This window comes from Nicotiana tomentosiformis, chromosome 6 (assembly GCF_000390325.3).
Source record: "Nicotiana tomentosiformis chromosome 6, ASM39032v3, whole genome shotgun sequence".
Taxonomy (NCBI): Eukaryota; Viridiplantae; Streptophyta; class Magnoliopsida; order Solanales; family Solanaceae; genus Nicotiana; species Nicotiana tomentosiformis.
This window is the reverse complement of record NC_090817.1, coordinates 12,629,870-12,655,442: the sequence shown is the minus strand read 5'-3', so window position 1 is coordinate 12,655,442 and position 25,573 is coordinate 12,629,870. Positions and strand designations below refer to the sequence as shown.

The window sequence follows — 25,573 nt, the reverse complement described above, 5'->3', positions numbered from 1 at the left end:
GACAGCGCCCAACACTACAGCTAGGCAAGCCAACTAATTAATTAAGCATACATTGATAAATTTTAAAATCAAGAAAATATAAACCCAAACTCTACCAATGTGTGTGCCAAGACCTGGTGTCACAAGTGAATGAGCATCTAGTAGATTATACAAAACTCCAAATACTGTCTGAAATGAAATAGACAGAATATAAATATAAGAAGAGACACTGGTAGCTGCAGAACGGCTTAGAAAGGCAGCTCACCACTATGCCTCGGGATGACGTGGGTATGTGATGATAGGTCCTCCACTAGTACCTGTCTCAGATCCTGCACAAAAAGTGCAGCAAGTGTAGTATGAGTACGTAAACAACGTATACCCAGTAAGTATCAAGCCTAATCTCGAAGTGGTAGAGACGAGATGACTGACTTTGACACTCACTATGGGTCAATAATAATAACTGAAATAAAACTAGGATTTTTAAATCAGCATGATTTACAGAATTTACAATAATTTATTTAATCAGCGCAAATAATCAAATTCCTTCAAATGTAACCATTCTCAATATATTAATTAAATTCTTTCAATTCAAATAATTTCCAATTTATCAATTAAATCTCATTTACAGGAGTAACAATTAATTTCTTAACAAGCAAGAATAATAATTTATTAAATTCCAAGGATTTTCCAATTTATTAATTAGCTTCACAAGCTGAAATAAATTATTAAAGTATTGTATAATTATTATTATTAAGCACGATTTCTGCCAATGACATACGACCCAATCCAGAGTGTCGTGTACACTGCCGAGGGACGTGCGGCGCGATCCATAGATGCATCTATCCTGCCGAGGCGTTCGGCCCGCTCCACAAGAAAGGAGGACATTTTCTTATGTGCCTCCGAAAGGAAAGTATATTTATTATAAGATAAATTCGGGAGGCGAATAATTTCTTTTAACAATTAATTGATTTAAACAGAAAATCAAGCCTATGAGATTTTCAACCTTTAATAGCTTTATCTAACAATTAACAATATATTCATATATATCAATTAATATTAATTAATCAAAGAATACAATTTACACAAGTAAAGCATGCTTTGAGTCCTAAACTACCCGAACTTTAGCATTAATAGTAGCTACGTACGGACTCTCGTCACCTCGTGCGTACGTAGCCCCCACAATTAGCAACAAATATTTAATTTTAATCACCTATGAGGTAATTTCCCACTCACAAGATTAGACAAGAGACTTACCTCGTCTTGCTCCAATTTAATCCACTATAAGGCCTTTTCCACGATTATCCAACTCTGTCTCGCTCGAATCTAGCCAAAATAATTCGATACAATCACTAAAAATTATAGGAATCAATTCTATAAGAAAATACTATATTTTAAATAAAAAACCCAAACTTAATTAAAACATTCATCCGTGGGGCCCACGTCTCGGAATCCGGCGAAAGTTATGAAATCCGACGACCCATTCAATTATGAGTCCAACCATACCAGTTTCACTCCAATCTGACTCCGAATCGATACCGAAATCTCAAAAATTTGTTTCTATAATATTTCTAAAATTTTTCAAATTTCAATCTCAAAACACTAATTAAATAATGAGAACAATGATATATTTATAGACCAAATCCAAGTTAGAATCATTTACCCCAATATCTTTTCCTTGAAAATCTATCAAAAATCATCTCTGCTCAAGCTCCAATTTGTTAAAAATGGCGAATGGGACGAATTTCCTCTGTTTTTATAACTTACAGCTCTGTCCAGCCCGATCAAGAAACTCGATCAGGGGAGCTAGATCTCGGGAGCTCGATCTCAGGGAGCTCGATCTTGGGAGCTCGATTTTTGGGAGCTCGATCATGGGAGCTCGATCTTGGGAGCTCGATTTTTGGGATCTCGATCTTGGGAGCTCGATTTTTTTAGGTCTCAATCTTGGGCTCGATCTCAACCCAGAATTTCCAGCAGAAGAGAAACATTTCAGCAACTGTTTAAGTCCAATTGTTGATCCGTTAACCATCCGAAACTCACCCGAGGCCCTTGGGACCTCAACCAAATATATCAACAAGTCCTAAAACATCATAAGAACTTAGTTGAACCTCTAAATCACATCAAACAACGCTAAAACCATGAATCATACCCCAATTCATGCTTAATGAAACTAAGAGTTTTCAACTTCTACATTCGATGTCGCAACCTATCAAATCAACTCCGATTTACCTCAAATTTTACACACAAGTCATAAATGACATAACTGAGCTATGAAAATTTTTGGAACTGGATTCCGACTCCGGTATCAAAAAGTCAACTCATCGGTCAAACTTCTAAACTTAAATTCTTATTTTTAGCCATTTCAAGCCTAATTTAACTACGGACTTCCAAATAAAATTCCGAACACGCTCCTAAGTCCAAAATCACCATACGGAGCTATTGAAATCATCAAAATTCTATTCCGGGGTCATTTTTACATAATTAGACATTCGGTCTCTATTCGAACTTAAACAATTTAATTTTTCTTCAAAATTTCATATCTCAGGCTAGGGACCTCAGAATTTGATTTCGGGCATACGTTCAAGTCCCAAATCACGATACGGACCTACCGGAACTATCAAAATACTGATCTGAGTCCGTTTGGTCAAAATGTTGACAAAAGTCAACTCAATTGAGTTTTAAAGCTCTAATCCACATTTTAAATACATTTTTCTCATAAAGACTTTTCATGAAATTTTACGGATTGAGCACGCAAGTCAAGGAATGATAAATAGTACTTTTCGAGATCTTAGAACACATAATTAATTATTAAATTTAAAGATGATATTTTGGGTCTTCACAGATTGACTTATTAGTTGGCTTGCCTAGCTGTAGTGTTGGGCGTCATCACGACCTATAGGTAAAATTGGGTCGTGACAGTAACAACTGAGCCCAGTATGCTTGGATGCCAAATATCACACTTTGTACTAGCTGCACTCTTCCTGCATAGGATAGTTTCTTAGTTGTCCATGAAGATATCCTTGCCACTATCTTTTGTATAAGAGGTTGCCACTGGATCATTGAGAGGCATTATCCTTGCCTAAGTATTTGAATGGCATCTCCCCTTGTCCATATCCCAGATGTTGTAGAATTTTGTTCCTTTCAGCACTAGAAACCTCTCCAAAATACACAGAACTCTTTCCCAGATTGGCTTGCAACCCTGATGCTTGTGAAAATTGATTAAAGCATCTATGCATGGCAGCCACTGATGTTAAATCAACTCTTGCAAATAGCAGTAGATCATCAGCAAAGCTTAAGTGTGTGATGCCCATCCTAGCACACTTTGGATGATATTTGAAGTCTTTATCTTCCTTCAATCCATTGAGACTTCTGCTTAGATACTCCATTATAATAGAAAATATAATAGGGGATATAGGATCCACTTGTCTAAGTCCCTTTTTTGCATCAAATGGAACAGTGGTCTCTCCATTGATCAATATGGTATAGTTGACTGTTTTGACACATTCCAAAATCCAGCTAATAAATTGTGTAGGGAATCACAAATTATCCATTACCTATTCCAAAAAGATCCACTCTACTGAGTCATAGGCCTTTTGTAGATCAATCTTAATCATACACCTATCAAAGGTGTGCTTCCTTGTATAAGACTTTACCAATTCATGGGCTAGGATAATGTTATCTGCAATTCTTCTTCCATGGATGAAACCTTCCTAGTTTTCATTAATGATGGATGCAATAATCTTCTGCAATCTTGTTACTAGCACCTTAGAGATGAGCTTATAGAGTAAAGTGTAGCAAGCAATAGGTCTAAAGTCCTTCACAGTGACAGGTTTATCAACTTTTGGTATCAGTGTAATAGTAGTACAGTTTATTGCCTTTTACATTCTATCAGTGGTGAAAAATTCTTTAACAGCTTCACAGACCTCCTCCTTGATAATTTGCTAAGCTTTCTTGAAAAAATAGGCATTGAAACCATCCACCCCTGGTGCCTTGTCATCTCCAATACTCTGTAATCCTTCAAATATCACTTGCTCAGTGACTTCTGCACATAGCTGAATTCTTTGTTGTTGGGAGAGTGTAGGCCCTTGCTTCATGATCTCCCTGTTGATGGCAGGTAGAGTTTGGGCAGCAGATCCCATCAGGGATTTATAGAATTCCATGATTTCATATTTGATCTTCTCAACATCATTTAAATTCTGTCCATCTAGAAATATGAGTTCTTTAATCTGTATCTTCTGATTCCTTTCCTTTAGTATAGCAGAAAAATACTTGGTATTTGAATCCCCAAGTTTAATCCACTTAGCTCTTGACTTTTTCTTTAGGACACTTTCCTCTATAAGAGGCCATTTCTCCAACTGATGAAGAACAACTTTCTCCTGATCCAGTAGATAGTCATTATACTGTGTTACAATCTTCTCCTGAATATATTGAAATTCCACTCGAGCCTTGTCAATCTTGACAGTAATAGTTCTGAATTCCTCATTGTTTAAAGCCTTGAGTCTAGGCTTTAAAGCTTTCAACATCAGCCAAATACTCTTCATTCTCCAATTTGTTACATTTTGATCCCATACTTCCTGCACTAATTATAGAAAACTATCATGATATGCCCAGACATTTAGGAATCTGAAAGGAATTTTACCAGGCCTAGTAATTTTGGAGATTGATAGTAGCATAGGTGAGTAATCAGATATTTGGGGTAGATCATATTCAGTCTGCACGTGCCCCCATTACGTCATCCATTCAAAATTTCCAAAGACTCTATCAATTCTGCTATTGATTCTATTTGGTCCATACTGTTTGTTTGACCAAGTGTAATAATCTCCCTTCCATATCAGTTCATTCAGTTGCAGAGCTTGAATGCAGTTGGAGAAATCTTGAGTTTCTGCATATGTTATAGGATTGCCCATCACTCTGTCTTGAGGATATAACACTGCATTGAAATCTCCACAAATTATCTAAGGTGTGGGTATGTTTGCAGCCAAACTATGCATGTCTGCCCAGAGTGATCTCCTTTGTTCAACTGTATTATATCCATAGACTACAGTCACTAAGCAGTCTATTTTCCCTAAGTTATCTTTTAGCTGGCAATGTAAGAGCTGTGCACCAGCTTTTATTAAACTCATAGTATATCACCTTGGATCCCATACCACCCACAACCTACCATTCTGAGCATACTGGTAATTGGTAAACACTTTCCATTCAGATACAATAGCTTTGATCACTCTCTTGAAATTATGCTCTTTCACTCTAGTTTCCATCAATCCAGCTAACATAATATTTTTATTTCTGATGTAGTTATGCAACTCTTTTTGCTTATACCTCTTATTGACTCCCCTTACATTCCAGAATAGCCAGTTAATCAGCATGTTAAATTGCCTCTTCCCTTGTCAAGGGGTAATTGCTGCAAATCTCAAGTTTCACATGGTAGTACCTCAAAAGGATTCTTCACTCTAATTGCAGATAGCACAGGAAAATTTGTTAAGTTAAACTCAGGACTGCTTTTCACTTATTTTCCTCGATGGCATTCTTTGGGCATAACCTCAATTGGACTATTGTTGTTTTGCCTTTGGCTAATTGCTGGTCAACTACTTGGAGAAGTAGAGTGTGACATTTGTTGTTCAACTGGTGCTTGTTGCTGACCCTACTACTCAACTGGTGTATATTGTACAGGCATGGCATCAAACTTCTGAACCTGACCTTTGGTTCTCCATTCCATGGTCACTTTCTTAGGTTCCCTTATTTTCCCATTTTGCTTGAACTGTTGCTTAGGTTCCTGCTTATTTGTGCCTCTACAAGGAGCACATGTGTGGCCAATCTTTTGAAATTGATCACAAAACTCAGGCTTTCACTTATAATAAACTCCCTGCAGAAATTGTCTACCCTTTGGATCCATAACACAGATCTCATCTGGTAGTGGTTTATCACATTAACCTCTATCAACATTCTGGTAAAGGACACTTTGGTTTTCTTAGTTGTACATTCATCAGCAAATATATGAGTCCCAATATCACTAGCTATTCTACTAAGAGAATCAACTCCTCAACAGTTCATATGTAATTTTGGAAATTTAACTCACAGGGGAACTTCAGTGGGAAATTCCTCATTAAAATCAAAATCTAAGGTCCAAGACTTTAAAATCATAGGCCTATTATTAATGGAATAAGGTCCAGCATAATAGATCTCTTGCATGTCAGCCTCCGTGTGAAATCTGATAATGTAGTATCCTTCCTCGTGCAGAAACACATTTGGTTCTCTAACATTTGCCCAATTAACACTGATATATCATTTCATAGTGTTATATGCCGGAGTCTCACCCAAAATATATACAATTAGAGTACATTTCCACTTCTCAGTCTCAGATTCAACCTCGTCTTTGTCCAATTGTACAACTATTTGGCCATTGACGATTTGTGGAGGAATATAAGACAAAGACATACCATTTGCTGCAGATCTGTTCTTCTGAAATAGATTAGACCATGGTTTAGGATCTATATCTTTTGTAGCTAGTGCAGGATTTGTTGAATCTCTATCTTCCTCAGCAGCTATTACTGTTTCATTAGTTACTGTTGCATGCACTGATTGTTCCTTTGTTGCATTCTCCAATTGTGGACGAGTTGTAGCCGATGGAGGTGTTGTTAGGTCTAGCTTTTTCGAGACTCCAGAGCTAGACGCACCTCCTGTGTTCCTTCATCGAGCCCTAGTATCAGATTCTAGATCTAGATATGGTGTTTGTATAGCTTTCTCTTTACTATCCCCCTTCGCTTGACTTCGTGAGCTAGCAGAGCTTCCTACATTAGTGATTACAACTTTTTTGGGCCTTCCACGTCCTCTTCCCCTCCCTCTCGCCATGGATGAGCAAGTTCAACGCATGTTAACTAACGTGAGCTGAGAGTATGTAGAGAGAGAGAGAGAGAGCCAACTATACTTTTATTTATGCAAAAAAGTTGCAATTGGCTAAGATGATTATCACAATAGAATGGCATCTTTAATAGGAATAACTGGCTTATTCTTTTCCTACATAGAGTCATGCAATAAATCTGAATCTTATACAAACTGGAGAATTAAATAAGAAAGCATATTGTTTTGTTGTGAAAAACGGAATAAGCTAGGAGGAAAAAGTAGGCGGTAGAGACCAAACCAAGAATTTAACCAAAATCGGCATATTGTTGTCCAACAAATAGTAGGTTAGCAAGAAGAAGTATGCAGCGAGAAGTAGAGTCCAAAAAAAGAATTTGACCAAAGTCGGCTATGTAGCCTTAGTGTATGCCTAGTTTAAATGGAAAAAAAAATCAGCGATTTACAATTATATCCTTAAATTATACAAATATTTAAGGTTATAAAAGTCGATCAATATTTTGAGGTTATTTTAGTCATTCAATATTTAGCATAAATTATTCGTACTTTTATAATAACTAGTCTTCGGATACGCGCGTTGCGCGTGTACCCCATCTCAATGAGTAATGTTTTAAAAATAAACAAAACTATTTTGTTCAAAAACAACTTAAGTTATAAAATAAAAGTTTAAGCTCTAAATTTGATGAATATTAATCTTATATAATTAATTCAATAAAAGAATTTTTTTTTTCCATAGAGTTAAAGCTCCTGAAAATAATGAAGTGATTTATTTGTTTATATTAAAAATTAGTTCCCTAGAGTTCAAACTCCTCAAAACCGTGGACTTCATGTTCAAGATTCTCTTTCACCTTATATATGCAACAGATTTCAACTTTTTCTTTTTTGTGCTATACAATAAATTATATTTTCACATATGTAAAAGTCCATCAACTCTAATCATATTCCCATCAGAATTTTACTTCTTTCTCAGTAACTTACTTCTTCTACTGCAATTCTTTTTTGTTTTTTTTTGTTTTTTGGTAATACAACAAACTGTTCACGTTATAATCCCACAAGTAAAAGAGATCTCTCCTAATTTATGTGACACTTATCGCTTTTCGAGATTCAAACGGGACATAGAATCTTTTGGATTTTTGAAATAAAATTTATATATTTGAAAACTACGTAAAAAGCACTATAACTCATGATAATTAATAATTCAAAATATTTAAAAGGTATATGAAAAAATTACAGTAAAAATATAATTTATTTGACTCTCGAAATCCGAATATCTTCACATAAATTGTTTGACTAATCAAAAGGCAGTTTATATCTCTTCACTATTAAAGTTCCAGGAGTTGAAACAAATTGATTGCGTCTCTCTATGTGCGTCCTAGCGAAGTATAATTATTGTTGTAATTCATAAATTACTTTCTCCGTAATTTTGTAGCTTTAGGAGAAAGACTTGTGACTTCAGTTATGCTTTATAATGGCCTAGATACATGCATATATGCACGTTTGATTTTCCAACTACATAGTTCTAATAAGAAATTAATTTTATAAGGTTAAAATCTTAATCAACTTTAAAGTCCTAAATATTAGGATTTATGTCACGATCCCAAATTTCCTCCGTAGTAGGTCGTGATGACGCCTAGTCTCTAAAACTAGGTAAGCATATCAATGCGGAATAATAATAGATATCTAAAATAAATAAACTATAATTCAAACAATTACAACTCCCAAAACCCGATAGAAATAAGTCGCAAACTTCTAAGAATTTATCCTCAATGCCTCTATACATATCAAGGTCTAAAGAAAATAAGGAAGCAACATGATAATAATAGAAGGGGACTACGGAGTCTGCGGACGCTGGCAGATATACCTCTAAGTCTCTGTACACCGGTAACTCACTGATATCTAGGCTGGTAAGATGTACCTGGATCTGCACAAAAAGATATGCAAAAGCATAGTATGAGTATACCACAACGGTACCCACTAAATGCAAAGTCTAACCTCGGTAGAGTAGTGACGAGATCAGGTCAGGCCCTACTGAAAAAATAAATAATGGCATGAAAAAATGTTTAACAATATAATAAAATAAAATGACAATGAAAATGAGTCAAGTAGTATGTCACCATTTAATTACAAAAAATAATGGAAATTAATACATCGCGGAAATAAAAATAAAATTCTTTTCAACTTTAAGAAAATTACAACAATAATCAAAGGCAACTGCAGCCATAAATCAATATCAAGAAGGGCACTCCCGAGGTACCGCCTCGTAGTCCCAAATCATAAATAAATTCACAACATCTCATTTTCTTATATCACCGTGGGAGCCTACACAATTTATTTAAAGAAAATATTTTTTCCGAAATAGCATTCCGCGTTTTAGCCACCCTTATCACACCGCATGACTTTTAGTAGTCTCCCCTACTAGCCACGCATATCAAGCCACCCTTATCTCACCGCATGCGTTTCAATACCCAGACCTTATACCACCTCATGCGTATCAATATCACAATATATCACAATTTGCACCTCAAGTGCCCAAATATTTTAATTTGCCAAAATAAATCAACAACAATATTTTTTTCCATAATAAAGAGCTCATGGTTCATGCCAAAATAATTCAACAATAATATTTTTCTATAATAAAGAGCTCATGGCTTATGCCAAAATAATTCAACAATAATAGTTTTTCCATAATAAAGAGCTCACGGCTCCATCACAATGAGTACGAAATCTCACAAAAATATTCTGGAATAAATAACTCAACAAAATAGTATTTCAAAATTTTAGTACGTTGCTTCAATACCAAATTTAAAATATCAAATAATTCATATTAATAATACTTAATTTAAAGAAAATCAACCTTCAATAATGCACAGAATAAAAGAAACAAAGTTTCAACTAAACAGGTAAAACAATTAGCAGGAAAAGATCAAGCAAATTTAAAATATAAACATTTAAATCAATGATGAAGAATATAACAAGGTAAAATTATTTAATTTAATATGCAACATCGATCTACACAATTTAAAGACATAATCTTTCACATTTAGCCCGTGTACATACACGTCACCTCATGTACACGACTTTCAACACATTTTAATTTATCACTTCAATACCAATCCTAGGGAAAATTTCTCCCACACAAGATTAGACAAGTCACTTACCTCGACTTGCTCCAATTTAACCAAGTAGTATGCCTTTTTCTCGATTTTCCGACTCCGATCGACTCGAATCTAGTCATAATTAATTCGACACAGTCAACAAAAATTATAGAATCAATTCCATGAGAAAATACTATATTTTTCAATAAAAATCCAAAATTAACTCAAATATTGCCCGTGGGGACCACGTCTCGGAATCCAGCGAAAGTTACGAAATATGAACTCCCATTCAAGCACGAGTCTAACCATACCAAAATGACTAAATTCTGATAACAATTCAACCCTCAAATCTATCCAAGAGGGTTTTCAAAATTTTTCAACTTAAATCATCAATTAATTGTTAAAAATAGTGATGGGTTCGGGTAATCTAACCAAGATTGAGTTAAGAACACTTACCTCGATATTTTCTCCAAAAATTTCCCAAAAATCGTCTCAATCCGAGCTCCAAATCGTTAAAAATAAAAAATGGGACGAAGTCCCATTTTCAAAACATAAACTTTCTGCGCAGGTTTTTTCTTCTATGTGATCGCGGCCAAAGGCACGCGATCGCGAAGAACAAAATAAGGTTGTCCAGAATTAAGCTTATGCGATCGCGGATAACTACACGATATCGCGAAACACAGCATTCCTAGACCTACGCTATCGCAGACTCATCCACGCGATCGTGAAGGGTTAAGTGCGTAGACCAGGTTCTGCCTCGTTTCCTCTTTGCGAACGCGGTCTTAGCCACGCGTTTGCATAGCACAGCTTGCCAAACCTACGTGATCACGGACTCTCCCACGCAATCGCATAGCACAAAATTTTAGCTGCCCAATTAACCCTACGTGATCGCATACCCTCTCACGCGATCGCGTGGAAGGAAACCAGAACCTGCAGAAACAAGAACTTCAGCTATCAAGCCAAGTCCAAAAATGATCCGTTAAGCATACGAAACTCACCCGAGCCCCTCAGGACCTCAATCAAATATACCAACAAGTCCTAATACATCATACGAACTTAGTCAAGTCCTCAAATCACATCCAACAACACTAAAAACATGAATCACACATAGATTCAAGCCTAATGAATTTTAAAACTTTTAATTTCTACAAACGACGCCGGAACCTATCAAATAAAGTCCGATTGACCTCAAATTTTGCATGTAAGTCATAAATGATATAACGGAGCTATAAAAATTTTCGGAATTAGATTCCGACTCCGATATCAAAAGTCAAATCCCTGATCAAATTTTCAAACTTAAATTCCTATTTTAGCCATTTCAAGCTAAATTTAACTACGGACTTCCAAATAAAATTCTGAACACGCTCCTAAGTCCAAAATCACCATGCGGAGCTGTTGGAATCATCAAAATTCTATTCCGGGGTAGTTTTCTCAAAATGTTAACCAAAGTCAAACTTAGCATTTTAAGGCCAACTCAAGGAACCAAGTATTTCGATTTCAACCCGAACACTTCCAAATCCCGAACCAACCATCCCCGCAAGTCATAAATTTATAAAAGCACATACGGGGATAATTATTTAGGGGAACGGAGTTCTAAAAGTAAAAATAACTGGTTGTGTCATGACCCAATTTCACCTATAGGTCGTGATGGCGCCCAACACTACAGCTAGGCAAGCCAACTAATAAATCAAACGTACATTGGTTAAACTTTTATTCCAAGAAAATAATAAAATACCAACTTCTACCAGCGTGTGTGTGCCAAGACCCGGTGTCACAAGTGCATGAGCATCTAATAGATTATACAAAACTCCGAATACTGTCTGAAATGAAATAGACAGAATGTAAATACAAGAAGAGATACGGATAGCTGCAGAACGGCTCAGAAAGGCAGCTCACCACTATGTCTCGGGATTACGTGGATATGTGATGGTAGGTCCTCCACTAGTACCTGTCTCAGATCCTGCACAAAAAGTGCAGCAAATATAGTATGAGTACGCAAACAACGTGTACCCAGTAAGTATCAAGCCTAATCTCGAAGTGGTAGAGACGAGATGGCCAACTTTGACACTCACTATGGGTCAATAATAATAATTGAAATAAGACTAGAATATTTAAATCAGCATGATTCCCAGAATATAACAATAATTTATTTAATCAGCAGAAATAATTAAATTCCTTCAAAATGCAATAATTCTCTGTGTGTATATATATATATATATACATATATATATATATACACATATATATATATAAATCCTTCAATTTCAATAAAATTCCAATATATCAAATAGCTTTACAAGCTGCAATTCAATTTTAATAAATTTTTAATTTATCAAATAGCTTTACAAGCTGCAATAAACCATCAAAGTATCGTGTAATTATTATTATTATTAAGCATGATTTCTGCCGAGGTCGTTCAGCCCGATCCAGAATATTGTGTACACTGCTGAGGGACGTGCGGCACGATCCATAAATGCATCTATCCTGCCGAGGCATTCATCCCGATCCACAAAAAAGGAGGACATTTTCTTATGTACCCCCGGAAGAAAAGTATATTTATTATAAAATAAATTCTGGAGAATGAACAGTTTGTTTTAACAATGAATTAATTTAAACAGAAAATCAAGTATATGAGATTTCTTTCCTTTAATATTTTTATCTAACAATTCACAATATATATATATATATTAATTAAACAAAGAATACAATTTATTCATGCTTTGAGTCCTAAACTACCTGGACTTTAGCATTAATAGTAACTACGCACGGACTCTCGTCACCTCTTGCGTACGTAGTCCCCACAATTAGTAACAATTATCTAATTTTAATCACATATGAGGTAATTTCCCCCTCACAAGATTAGACAATAGACTTACCTCGTCTTGCTCCAATTTAATCTACTATAAGGCCTTTTCCACGATTATCCAACTCCGTCTGGCTCGAATCTAGCCAAAATAATTCGACACAATCACTAAATATTATAGGAATCAATTCTATAAGAAAATACAATATTTTTAAGAAAAGATCCCGAAATTAATTAAAATTTCGCCCGCGGGGCCCACATCTCGGAATCCGGCGAAAGTTATGAAATCCGACAACCCATTCAATTACGAGTCCAACCATACCAGTTTCACTCAAATCCGACTCTGAATCGATACCGAAATCTCAAAATTTCGTTTCTATGAGATTTCTAAACTTTTCCAAATTTAAATCTCAAAACACTAATTAAATTTTGAAAACAATGATATATTTATGTTTATAGACCAAATCCAAGTTAGAATCACTTACCCCAATGTCTTTTCCTTGAAAATCTATCAAAAATCGCCTCTGCTCAAGCTCCAATTTGTTAAAATGGCGAATGGGACGAATGCCCTCTTTTATAATTCTTCCCAGGAAGCCCTCGATTCACGGCCTCGATTGCCAGCCTCGATTCACATCCTCGATTCATATCCTCGATTCAAGCCTCGATTCACATCCTCGATTCATATCCTCGATTCAAGCCTTGATTCACAGCCTCGATTCAAATCCTCGATTCATAGCCTCGATTCACAACCTCGATTCAAATCCTCGATTCATAGCCTCGATTCACATCCTCGATTCATAGCCTCGATTCACAGCCTCGATGCTTGGGAGCTCGATTTTTGGGCCTCAATTTTGGGCCTCGATTTTGGGCCAAAATTTCCAGCAGAAAGGAAAAAATAATTGCAACAGCTGTTTTAAGTCCAATTTTTGATCCGTTAACCATCCGAAACTCACCCGAGGCCCTCTAGACCTCAACCAAATATACCAACAAGTCCTAAAACATCATACGAACTTATTGAAAGCTCAAATCACATAAAACGGCGCTAAAACCACGAATTATGCTCCCATTCAAGCCTAATGAAACTTAAAATTTCCAACTCCTATATTCGATGTCAAAACCTATCAAATCAGCTCCGATTGACCTCAAATTTTACAAACAAGTCATAAATGACATAACGGAGCTAAGAAAATTTTCAGAACTGGATTCCGACTCCGGTATCAAAAAGTAAACTCCTCGGTCAAACTTCCAAACTTAAATTCTTATTTTTAGCCATTTCAAGCCTAATTTAACTACGGACTTCCAAATAAAATTTCGAACACGCTCCTAAGTCCAAAATCACCATACGGAGCTGTTGGAATCATCAAAATTCTATTCCGAGATCGTTTTCAGATAATTAGACATCTGGTCACTATTCGAACTTAAACATTTTAATTTTTCTTTAAAATTCCATATCTCGGGCTAGGGACCTCGGAATTTGATTCCGGACATACACCCAAGTCCCAAATCACGATACGGACCTACCAGAACTGTCAAAATACTGATCCGAGTCCCGTTTGCTCAAAATGTTGATCAAAGTCAACTCAATTGAGTTTTAAAGCTCTAATCCACATTTTAAATCTATTTTTCACATAAAAACTTTCCATAAAATTTTACGGATTGTGCACGCAAGTCGAGGAATGATAAATAGTACTTTTCGAGGTCTTAAAGCACATAATTAATTATTAAATTTAAAGATGACATTTTGGGTCATCACATTCTCCACCTCTTAAACGAACGTTCGTCCTCGAACGAGTTTAGAATTATACCTGAAGTGCTTAATAAGTATGGATATTTGCTCCGCATATTTTCCTCGGTCTCCCAAGTCACTTCCTCGACTGGTTGGCCCCTCCACTGGACTTTTACTGCAGAAACCCTCTTGGACCTCAACTGGCGAACCTGTTTATCAACAATGGCAATTGGCTCCTCTTCATAACCCAAGCTATTATCTAGCTGAACTGTGCTGAAGTCTAACACATGTGATAGGTCGGCATGATACTTCCGGAGCATAGATATGTGGAAAACCGGATGAACTCCCGATAGGCTGGGAGGCAATGCAAGCTTATAAGCAACCTCCCCAACTCGTTTCAACACCTCAAATGGCCTATAAACCTTGGGCTCAACTTGCCCTTCTTCCCGAATCTCATAATTCCCTTCATCGGCGAAACCTTCAAGAGAACTTTTTCACCTACCATAAATGATATATCACGCGCTTTCTGATCCGCGTAACTTTTCTGCCCGGACTGTGCTGTACGAAGTCGTTCCTGAATCAACTTTACCTTTTCCAATGCATCCCTTACCAAATCAGTACCATATAACTTAGCCTCACGTGGCTCAAACCATCCGATAGGTGAACGACATCGCCGACAACATAAAGCCTCAAATGGAGACATCTCGATGCTGGATTGGTAACTGTTATTATAAGCAAACTCGGCCAAAGGCAGGTAACGATGCCACTGACCTCCAAAGTCGATCACACATGCCCTGAGCATATCCTCCAAAATCTGAATTGTCCGCTCTGACTGCCCGTCGGTCTGCGGATGAAAGGCTGTGCTGAGCTCTACACGGGTCCCCAACTCACTCTGTACTGCTCTCCAGAAATGTGAAGTAAACTAAGGGCCTCTATCTGATATGGAAATTGGCACACCGTGCAACCGAACTATCTCCTGAATATAAATCTGGGCGAACCTCTCTGAAGTATACGTAGTCACAACAGGAATAAAATGTGCCGACTTGGTCAACCTGTCAACAATCACCCAAACTGCATCGAACTTCCTCAAGGTCCGCGGCAACCCAACTACAAAGTCCATAGTAATTTGTTCCCATTTCCACTATGGTATAGTCATCTGCTGAAGTAGGCCAACTGGCCTCTGGTGCTCATATTTCACTTGCTGGCAATTTAGACACCTAGATACATACTCAACTATGTCCTTTTTCATTCGTCGCCACCAATAATGCTGCCTCAAGTCACGATACATCTTAGTAGCACCTGGATAAATAGAATACCGAGAACTGTGTGCCTCCTCCAGGATCTTTTTCCTCAGTCCATCAACATTAGGAACACGTAGACGATCCTGGAGTCGCAGAACACCATCCGCTCTAATAGTAACTTCCTTGGCACCATCTCGTAGTACCATTTCACGAAGAGCCGTCAAGTATAGGTCATCATACTGGCGAGCCTTGATCTGTTCAAATAGTGAAGATTGGGCCACCACACATGCAAGAACTCGGCTGGGCTCTGAAATATCCAGCCTCACAAGTTTGCTAGCCAAGGACTGAATATCCGAGGCTAATGGCCTTTCCTCTACTGAAATGAAAGACAAACTACCCATACTCTCCGCCTTCCTGCTCAAGGCATCTGCAACCACATTTGCTCTGCTCGGATGATACAAGATAGTGATATCATAATCTTTTAATAACTCCAGCCATCTGCGCTGCCTCAAATTTCGATCCCTCTACTTAAACAAATACTGCAAATTGTGATGATCAGTGTAAACTTCACAAGACACCCCATAAAGCCTTTAGAGCATGAACAATCGCAGCTAACTCTAAATCATGTACTGGATAATTCTTCTCGTGGGGCTTCAGCTGACGTGAAGCATATGCAATAACTCGCCTTTCCTGCATCAATACACAACCCAATACACGGTATATGTTCCCAAACCAGATGGTAACACTAACACGGGTGTTGTAGTCAGTGCTGTCTTGAGCTTCTGAAAGCTTGACTCACAATCATTGGACCATCGGAATTGAACACCCTTCTGGGTTAATTTTGTCAAAGGTGCTACAATAGATGAAAAACCTTCCACGAATCAACGGTAATAACCTGCTAAACCCAGAAAACTACTGATCTCAGTCGCCAAAGTGGGACGATGCCAATTTCGAACTGCCTCAATCTTTTTGGGATCAACTTTAATACCTTCGCCCGATACAATATGTCCCAAAAATGCTACAGACTCTAGCCAAAACTCACATTTAGAGAACTTAGCATATAGTTTTTGTTCCCGCAATGTCTGAAGCACTACTCTCATATGCTGCTCATGTTCCTCCTTACTGCGCGAATAGATTAATATGTCATCAATAAAGACAATGACAAACGAATCAATATATGGCATGAATACCCTGTTCATCAGATCCATAAACGTTGTTGGGGCATTAGTTAAACCGAAGGACATTACTAGAAACTCATAATAACCATATCTAGTCTGAAAAGCAGTCTTTGGAACATCCGAATCCCGAATCTTCAACTGATGGTACCCCGACCTCAAATCGATCTTAGAGAACACCCTAGCACCTTGTAACTGATCAAATAAGTCATCAATATACGGTAACGGGTACTCGTTTTTAATAGTGACTTTGTTTAATTGGCGATAATCAATACACATTCGCATCGTACCATCTTTCTTCTTTACAAATAATACCGGTGCACCCAAAGGCGATATACTCGGTCTAACAAACCCTTTGGATAGTAATTCTTCAAGCTGTTCTTTTAACTCTTTCAATTCTTTCGGAGCCATACGATACGGTGGGATAGATATAGGTTGAGTATATGGAGCCAAGTCAATACAGAAATCAATATCACGATCAGGTGGCATACCTGGAAGATCTGAAGGAAATACATCAGAGAACTCCCGAACTACAGGCACTGAATCAATAACCGGAGTCTCTGCAGTAGTATCCCGAACATAGGCTAGATAAGCCAAACAACCCTTCTCAACCATGTGTTGAACCTTTATAAAAGAAATAACTCGATTAAACGAACTAACAGGCGAACCCTTCCACTCCAGCTTAGGCAATGCTGGAATAGCCAAGGTAACAGTCTTGGCATGACAATCTAGAATAGCATGATATGGAGACAACCAGTCCATGCCCAGAATAATTTCAAAATCGGTCATCTCAAGCAATAGGAGATCTTCTCTAGTTTCATAAGTGCAAAATGTAATAATACAGGACCGGTAGATCCGGTTCACAACAATAGAATCTCCCACAGGAGTGGACACATAAACAGGAGTACTCAAGGACTCGCGAGAAACACCCAGGAATGGAGCAAATAGAGATGACACATATGAATACGTAGATCCTGGATCAAATAATACTGAGGCATCTTTGCCACAAACAGAAATAATACCTGTAATCATGGCATCTGAGGCCGCTGCATCTGGTCTAGCCGGAAAAGCATAGAACCGAGCTGGAGCGCCAACTAGCTGGCCTCTGCCTGGCTAACCTTCACCCCTAGGATGGCCCCTACCCACCTGTCCTCCACCTATTGGTGGTCAGACTACTGGTGGAGAAACTGGTCCGGTAAGCATAGGCTGCTGACCCTGCTGTACTGGTCTACCCCGAAGCCTGGGGCAAAACTTCCGCATGTGACTGGGATCCTCGCACTCGCAATAACTCCTCGGTGCGATGGGTTGCTGACTAAGTGTCTGGCCCTGGGGACCTGAATACCCCCGGGAAGAACCCTGAATAGCTGGTGGGTGATAAGAGCTCTCTGGTATAGCACTGAAATAAGGTCGTACTGGAGCACCCCGAGGAGACGGTGGTGCCGGATACGGGGGCCTGCTGGACTGCCCTCTCACGAACTGACCTCTACCCCTAGACGAAGCACCTCTGAACTCTCCAGAATACCTGAACCGCTTGTCTCTCATACCCTGCTCTCGGCTCCGTTGACGTACACCCTCAATCCTGCGGGCTATCTCCACGACTAGCTCATAAGAAGTACTCATCTCAACCTCTCAAGCCATAGTGGCCTGAATGCCAGCATGTAAACCCGCAACAAACCTCCGCACTCTCTCTGCCTCAGTAGGGAGTATCATAAGTGCATGGCGAGATAACTCAGAAAACCTCACCTCATAACCGGTCACTGACATCTGACCCTGCAGGAGCTGCTCAAACTGAAACCTCAACTCTTCCCTCTGGGAGGGTAGAATATACCTGTCCAGGAAGATACGAGTGAACCTATCCCAAGTTATGAGAGGAGAATCTGCTTGTCTGCCAAGAACATAAGACTACCACCATCTACGGGCTTTGCCCTCTAGCTGAAAAGTAGCAAAGTCTACCCAATGAGACTCCAATATCCTCATGTTATGCAGTCTTTCCTTGCAACGATCAATGAAGTCATGTGGATCCTCATGTCGCTCACCCCCAAAGACAAGAGGATGTAGTCTAGTCCATCGGTCCAATAATTTCTGAGGATCGGCAGCTACAGCTGGCCTAGGCTCTGCCTATCTGTCCATGGGCTTGTGCGGTAGGGGTCTGTGCTCCCCCACCCGCCTGAGATGTGGCTGGGTCTACCGAAAATAAATCGGCCTGAGTCATATTGTCTATGAACCGCAGCATACGACCATGACATCCTGAAATCATGGTGCAGATGTTAAATTCACCGGAGCTAACTATGCCACAGGCACCTCACCATGTTCCTCAATAATGGGATTTTCTTCTGGACCCACTGGCGGCATATCTAGAACAGTCCTGGGACGTCCTCGCCCTCTACCAGGAGCTGGAGCCCTCCCTCGGCCTCTAGCAACTGGGGGAGTAGCTCTTCCTTGGTCTGGAACTTCATTAGAGCGTGTTCTCACCATCTGTGAGAGAATAAGAGAAGGATATTTAGTATTACATTAATTGCACAATGGAATATGGAGAAAGGTAGTTTCCTAACACCCTATAGCCTCTCGAAGATAAGTACAGACGTCTCTGTACCGATCCGCAAGAATCTATTAGGCCTGCTCATAACTTGTGAGACCTAAGTGAACCTAGTGCTCTGATACAATGTTGTCACGACCCAATTTCACCTATAGGTCGTGATGGTGCTCAACACTACAGCTAGGCAAGCCAACTAATAAATCAAACGTACATTGGTTAAACTTTTATTCCAAAAAAAATAATAAAATACCAACTTCTACCAGTGTGTGTGTGCCAAGACCCGGTGTCACAAATGCATGAGCATCTAATAGATTATACAAAACTCTGAATACTGTCTAAAATGAAATAGACAGAATGTAAATACAAGAAGAGATACTGGTAGCTGCAGAACGGCTCAGAAAGGCAGCTCACCACTATGCCTCGGGATGACGTGGATATGTGATGGTAGGTCCTCCACTAGTACCTGTCTCAGATCCTGCACAAAAAGTGCAGCAAGTGTAGTATGAGTACGCAAACAACGTGTACCCAGTAAGTATCAAGCCTAATCTCGAAGTGGTAGAGACGAGATGGCCAACTTTGACACTCACTATGGGTCAATAATAATAATTGAAATAAGACTAGAATATTTAAATCAGCATGATTCCCAGAATATAACAATAATTTATTTAACCAGCAGAAATAATTAAATTCCTTCAAAATGCAACATATATATATATATTTAAATCCTTCAATTTCAATAAAATTTCAATATATCAAATAGCTTTACAAGCTGCAATTCAATTTCAATAAATTTTCAATTTATCAAATAGCTTTACAAGCTGCAATAAACCGTCAAAGTATCGTGTAATTATTATTATTATTAAGCACAATTTCTGCCGAGGTCGTTCAGCCCGATTCAGAATATTGTGTACAATACCGAGGGACGTGCGGCACGATCCATAGATGCATCTATCTTGCCGAGACGTTCGTCCCGATCCACAAAAAAGGAGGACATTTTCTTATGTACCCCCGGAAGAAGAGTATATTTATTATAAAATAAATTTGGGAGAATGAACAGTTTGTTTTAACAATGAATTAATTTAAACAGAAAATCAAGTATATGAGATTTTCTTCCTTTAATATTTTTATCTAACAATTCATTATATATATATATATATATATATATATATATATATATATATATATATATATATATATATATATTAATTAAACAAAGAATACAATTTACACAATCTATTCATGCTTTGAGTCCTAAACTACCCGGACTTTAGCATTAATAGTAACTACGCACGGACTCTCGTCACCTCTTGCGTACGTAGTCCGCACAATTAGCAACAATTATCTAATTTTAATCACCTATGAGGTAATTTTTCCCTCACAAGATTAGACAAGAGACTTACCTCGTCTTGCTCTAATTTAATCCATTATAAGGCCTTTTCTACGATTATCCAACTCCGTATGGCTCGAATCTAGCCAAAATAATTCGATACAATCACTAAATATTATAGGAATCAATTCTATAAGAAAATACTATATTTTTAAGAAAAGATCCCGAAATTAATTAAAAATTCGCCCACAGGTCCCACATCTCGAAATCCGGCGAAAGTTATGAAATCCGATAACTCATTCAATTACGAGTCCAACCATATCAGTTTCACTCAAATCCGACTCTGAATCGATACAGAAATCTCAAAAAACAATTCTATGAGATTTCTAAACTTTTCCAAATTTAAATCTCAAAATACTAATTAAATTGTGAAAACAATGATATATTTATGTTTATAGACCAAATCCAAGTTAGAATCACTTACCCCAATGTCTTTTCCTTGAAAATCTATCAAAATCGCCTCTGCTCAAGCTCCAATTTGTTAAAAATGGCGAATGGGACGAATGCCCTCTTTTATAATTCTGCCTAGGCAGCCCTCGATTCACGGCCTCGATTGGCAGATACATCCCACTCAAGGTTCAATTTCTTCAACGCCCACATGGCCTTATGCTCTAATTCCACCGGAAGGTGACATGCTTTCCCAAACACCAACCGATACGGAGACATACCAATTGGAGTCTTGTAAGTTGTTCTATAGGCCCAAAGAGCATCGTCAAGTTTCCTTGACCAATCAGTCCGATTTGCATTAACAGTCTTGGATAGAATACTCTTGATCTCCCTGTTGGAGACTTCAACATGTCCACTTGCCTGGGGGTGATAGGGGGTCGACATTTTGTAAGTGACACCATACTTGGAGAATAAAGTATCAAAAGCTTTGTTGCAAAAGTGTGATCCCCCATCATTCACTAATGACGGCCCTTGGAGTACCAAACCTTGTGAATATGTTCTTCTTCAAGAAAGCTAACACACTCCGAGCTTCATTGTTGGGCAAAGCCACGACTTCAACCCATTTGGACACGTAATCCACAGCTACCAATATATAGGTGTTCCCACATGAGCTCACAAACGGACTCATAAAATCAATGCCCCAAACATCAAAAATATCAATCTCCAGGATGGTGGTGAGAGGCATCTCATTTTTCTTGGAGATCCCACCGGCCCTTTGACATTCATCGCAACGCTTAACGAGATAGCTAACGTCCTTGTAAAGTGTAGGCCAATAGAATCCACAGCTTAGCACCTTTGTAGCAGCTCACGCTCCACCATGGTGACCGCCATATGGCGAAGAGTGGCAAGCTTCAATAATACCCAATTGTTCTTCTTTTGGTACACATCTTCGGATAACACTATCAGTACAAATTTTGAATAGATATGGCTCATCCCAATATTAGTCCAGGAAGTCCTGTTAGAGCTTCTTCCTTTGATTTGAGGAGAACTCATTCGGAACAATGCCACTCACAAGATAGTTGGCCACATCGGCAAACCATGGCAGCCCAGTCATAGAAATGGAAAGGAGTTGTTCGTCAGGAAATGAATCATTGATCTCAAGGCCATAATGTGGCCTCCCATCCTCCTCTAATCGAGACAAGTGGTCCGCCACTTAATTCTCACTACCCTTTCAGTCTTGAATCTCTAAATCAAACTCTTGCAATAGAAGCACCCACCGCATCAACCTTGCCTTAGAGTCTTTCTTGCTTATCAAATAATGAAGTGCCGCATGGTCGGTGTGAACAATCACCTTTGTACCTATTAGGTATGGGCGGAACTTCTCCATAGCAAAGACAATGGCTAGGAGTTCTTTCTTGGTCACCGTATAGTGGACTTGGGCCTCGTTCATGGTCTTGCTAGCATAGTAGACCGAATGAAAGATCTTATTAATTCGTTGCCCCAATACCGCACCAACTGCCATATCGCTTGCATCACACATGAGCTCAAATGGTAAGCTCCAATTTGGCACGGTGATAATATGAGTGGTAGTCAACTTATACTTGAGTAGTTCAAATGCCTTCATACAATCTTCATTGAAAAGGAACTTGGCATCTTTCTCCAAAAGTTTGCACAATGGGTTTACCACCTTAGAAAAGTCCTTGATGAATCGGCAGTAAAACCCCGCATGACCTAGAAAGCTTCTCACTCCCTTTACGGAAGTAGGGGAGGGAGTTTGGATATCACTTCAATTTTTTCTTTATCAACCTCAATACCATTCTTGGAAATCATGTGACCGAGGACAATGCCCTCCTTGACCATAAAGTGACACTTTTCCCAATTCAGCACCAAGTTAGTTTCTTCACAACATGCCAATACCTTATCCAAGTTATCCAAGAACTCTTCAAAAGAATCCCCCACGATAAAGAAATCATCCATGAAAACCTCGAGAAAGTCCTCCACCATATCGGTGAAGATGGACATCATACACCGCTGAAAAGTTATCGGTGCATTGCATAACTCGAATGGCATCCACGAGAAAGCGAAAGTTCCATACGGACAAGTGAAGGTGGTCTTCTCTTGGTCTTCAGGTGCAATAAGAATCTGGTTATATCCGGAATATCCATCCAAGAAGCAATAATAAGCACGCCCGGCTAACCTATCCAACATTTGATCAAGAAATGGAAGCAGAAAATGGTCTTTCCGCATAACTTTGTTGAGCTTTCTATAATCCATGCACACTCTCCACCCGGTGACAGTTCTTTTAGGGATCAATTCATTCTTGTCATTTGTGATCACATTCATGCCTCTTTTCTTTGGGACACATTGCACCGGCGAGGTCCACGAACTACCGGAAATTGGGTAAACCACCCCGGCATCCAACTACTTGATGATCTCTTTCTTTACTACCTCTTGCATGGACTCATTCAATCATCTTTGATGTTCCACGGAGGGTTTGGAATCCTCCTCCAAAATAATTTTGCACATGCAAAAGATGGGGCTTATACCCCGAATATCCGCCAATGTCCAACCTATTGCTTTCTTCCTCATTTGAAGCACCGCAAAGGTGGAATCTACTTGCACGTTAGTTAAGCACGAGGAAAGAATAACAGGTAAAGTGTAACATGATCATAGAAACTCATACCTGAGGTGTGAAGGCAAAGGCTTTAACTCCAAGGTGGGAGGCTCCTCGATTGAGGGCTTTGTTGGTGGAGTCTTCCGGTTTTCGAGATCCAAGAAAAGTTTTCGGGGCCTATAAGTATATGATCCCATTCCTTGCAAAGCATTGACACATTATACAAAGCCTTCCTTCTCACCTTCATCATGATTAAACAACACAATTTCCAAGACGGGTACCTTAGCCTTTGGCACTATCGGTTCCGGCATGTCAGTCACGTGCTCCCTAGACGGGTTCACTTCTTCTTGCGTCTCCTCCATATTTTCATTAATAGCAATCCTCGCTTCTTCATTAGCTTGAACATCATTGCTTGACTCATCATCATCTTGCACCAACACATCATCACCCATATGTCTTCTTTGGTTTGAGCTACTAGCAACTCCACCTCTCCCACTTCTTGCTGTCACGGCCATTGCATGCCCCGTATTCCCACCTTTTGGGTTCACTACCATATCACTAGGTAGTTCCCCCTTTGGGCAAGTATTTAAAACTTGAGAAATTTGGCCAAGTTGAACCTCCAAGTTGCGGATAGAAGTGTTGTGGGAGGCTAATGGGGCATCGGAGTCGACATTTTTTTCCATCATTTGCTTAAACATGTTTTCAATTTGTCCCATTTCACTATTGGGAGAACTAGGACCTTGCGACGGATATGGAGGCAGGTTGTTTGGTTGTTGATACATCGGGGGCCTTTGAAAGCCCGACCCCCGATTTCCTTGATTGCTATTGTTCCAACCCCCTTGATTATTGTTGTTCCCCCAATTCCTTTGATTGTTGCCACCCCAATTACCTTGATTATTTCCTCCCCAATTGCCTTGATTACCTTTATTACCCCAATTGCTTTGGTTATTGTTGTTGCCACCACTCCAATTTCCTTGGTGGCCTTGGTTGTTCCAGTTTCCTTGTGATCTCCATTGTTGTTGATTTGGAGCATTGCTTCTTTCACCTTGATAATTGTTGACATATTGAATCTCTTCATATTGCTCATCATATGAATCATCTTGATTATACCCACTATTACTTTGCTCAAATTGTTCTGGATGGTTTTGTACTTATTGACCTCGTTGTTGTCCCTTGTTTACCATCATGTTCATCCCTTCCATAGCATTCACATGTTTCGACCCTTGAACCCGTTGAAGCTGAGCCTTGGCCAATTGGTTCATGGTGGTTGTCAACTCCACAATATCTTGCCCATGATCATGTAGCTGCTTGTGTAGGTGAATAACATTTGGGTCACCCTGAGGAACATTGGCTCTACTTTGCTACGCCGAAGAGGTGTCCACCATCTCATCCAAGATTTCACAAGCTTCAGAATAAGGCGTGTTCATGAAGTTACCCCCAGCGAGTTGATTTAACACACACTGATTTGTTATGTTGATCCCTCTGTAGAAGGTCTGTTGGATTATGTGCTCGGTCATATCATTGTTCGGGCATTCTTTGACCAGGGTGAGATATCTTTCCCAAATCTCGTGCAATGGCTCTTGTTTGAAAGCTAAAATTTCATCCCTTAGTGTAGCCATGTGCCCTGGAGAGAAGAATTTGGCAATGAAATTCTCGGCCAACTCATCCCAAGTGTGGATGGAATGATTAGGCAATATCTCTAACCATTCCAAAGCCTTTCCCCGTAGATAAAAGGGAAACATCCTTAACCGCAGTGCATCCTCGGTGACATTTGTTTG

The 25,573-nt window shown here is 38.9% G+C and overlaps 1 protein-coding gene across 1 annotated transcript; it reads right to left on the bottom strand.

The window, feature by feature from the left end:
* Positions 1-21,692: 21,692 nt before the first annotated feature.
* On the bottom strand, positions 21,693-24,511 carry LOC138893580 (uncharacterized). Its single transcript, XM_070178214.1, has 4 exons — positions 24,230-24,511; positions 23,099-23,323; positions 22,533-22,880; positions 21,693-21,995 (listed from the first exon to the last, which is right to left on the bottom strand). The coding sequence occupies exons 1-4, from the start codon at positions 24,509-24,511 to the stop codon at positions 21,693-21,695; spliced, it is 1,158 nt and encodes a 385-aa protein (XP_070034315.1).
* Positions 24,512-25,573: the final 1,062 nt, after the last annotated feature.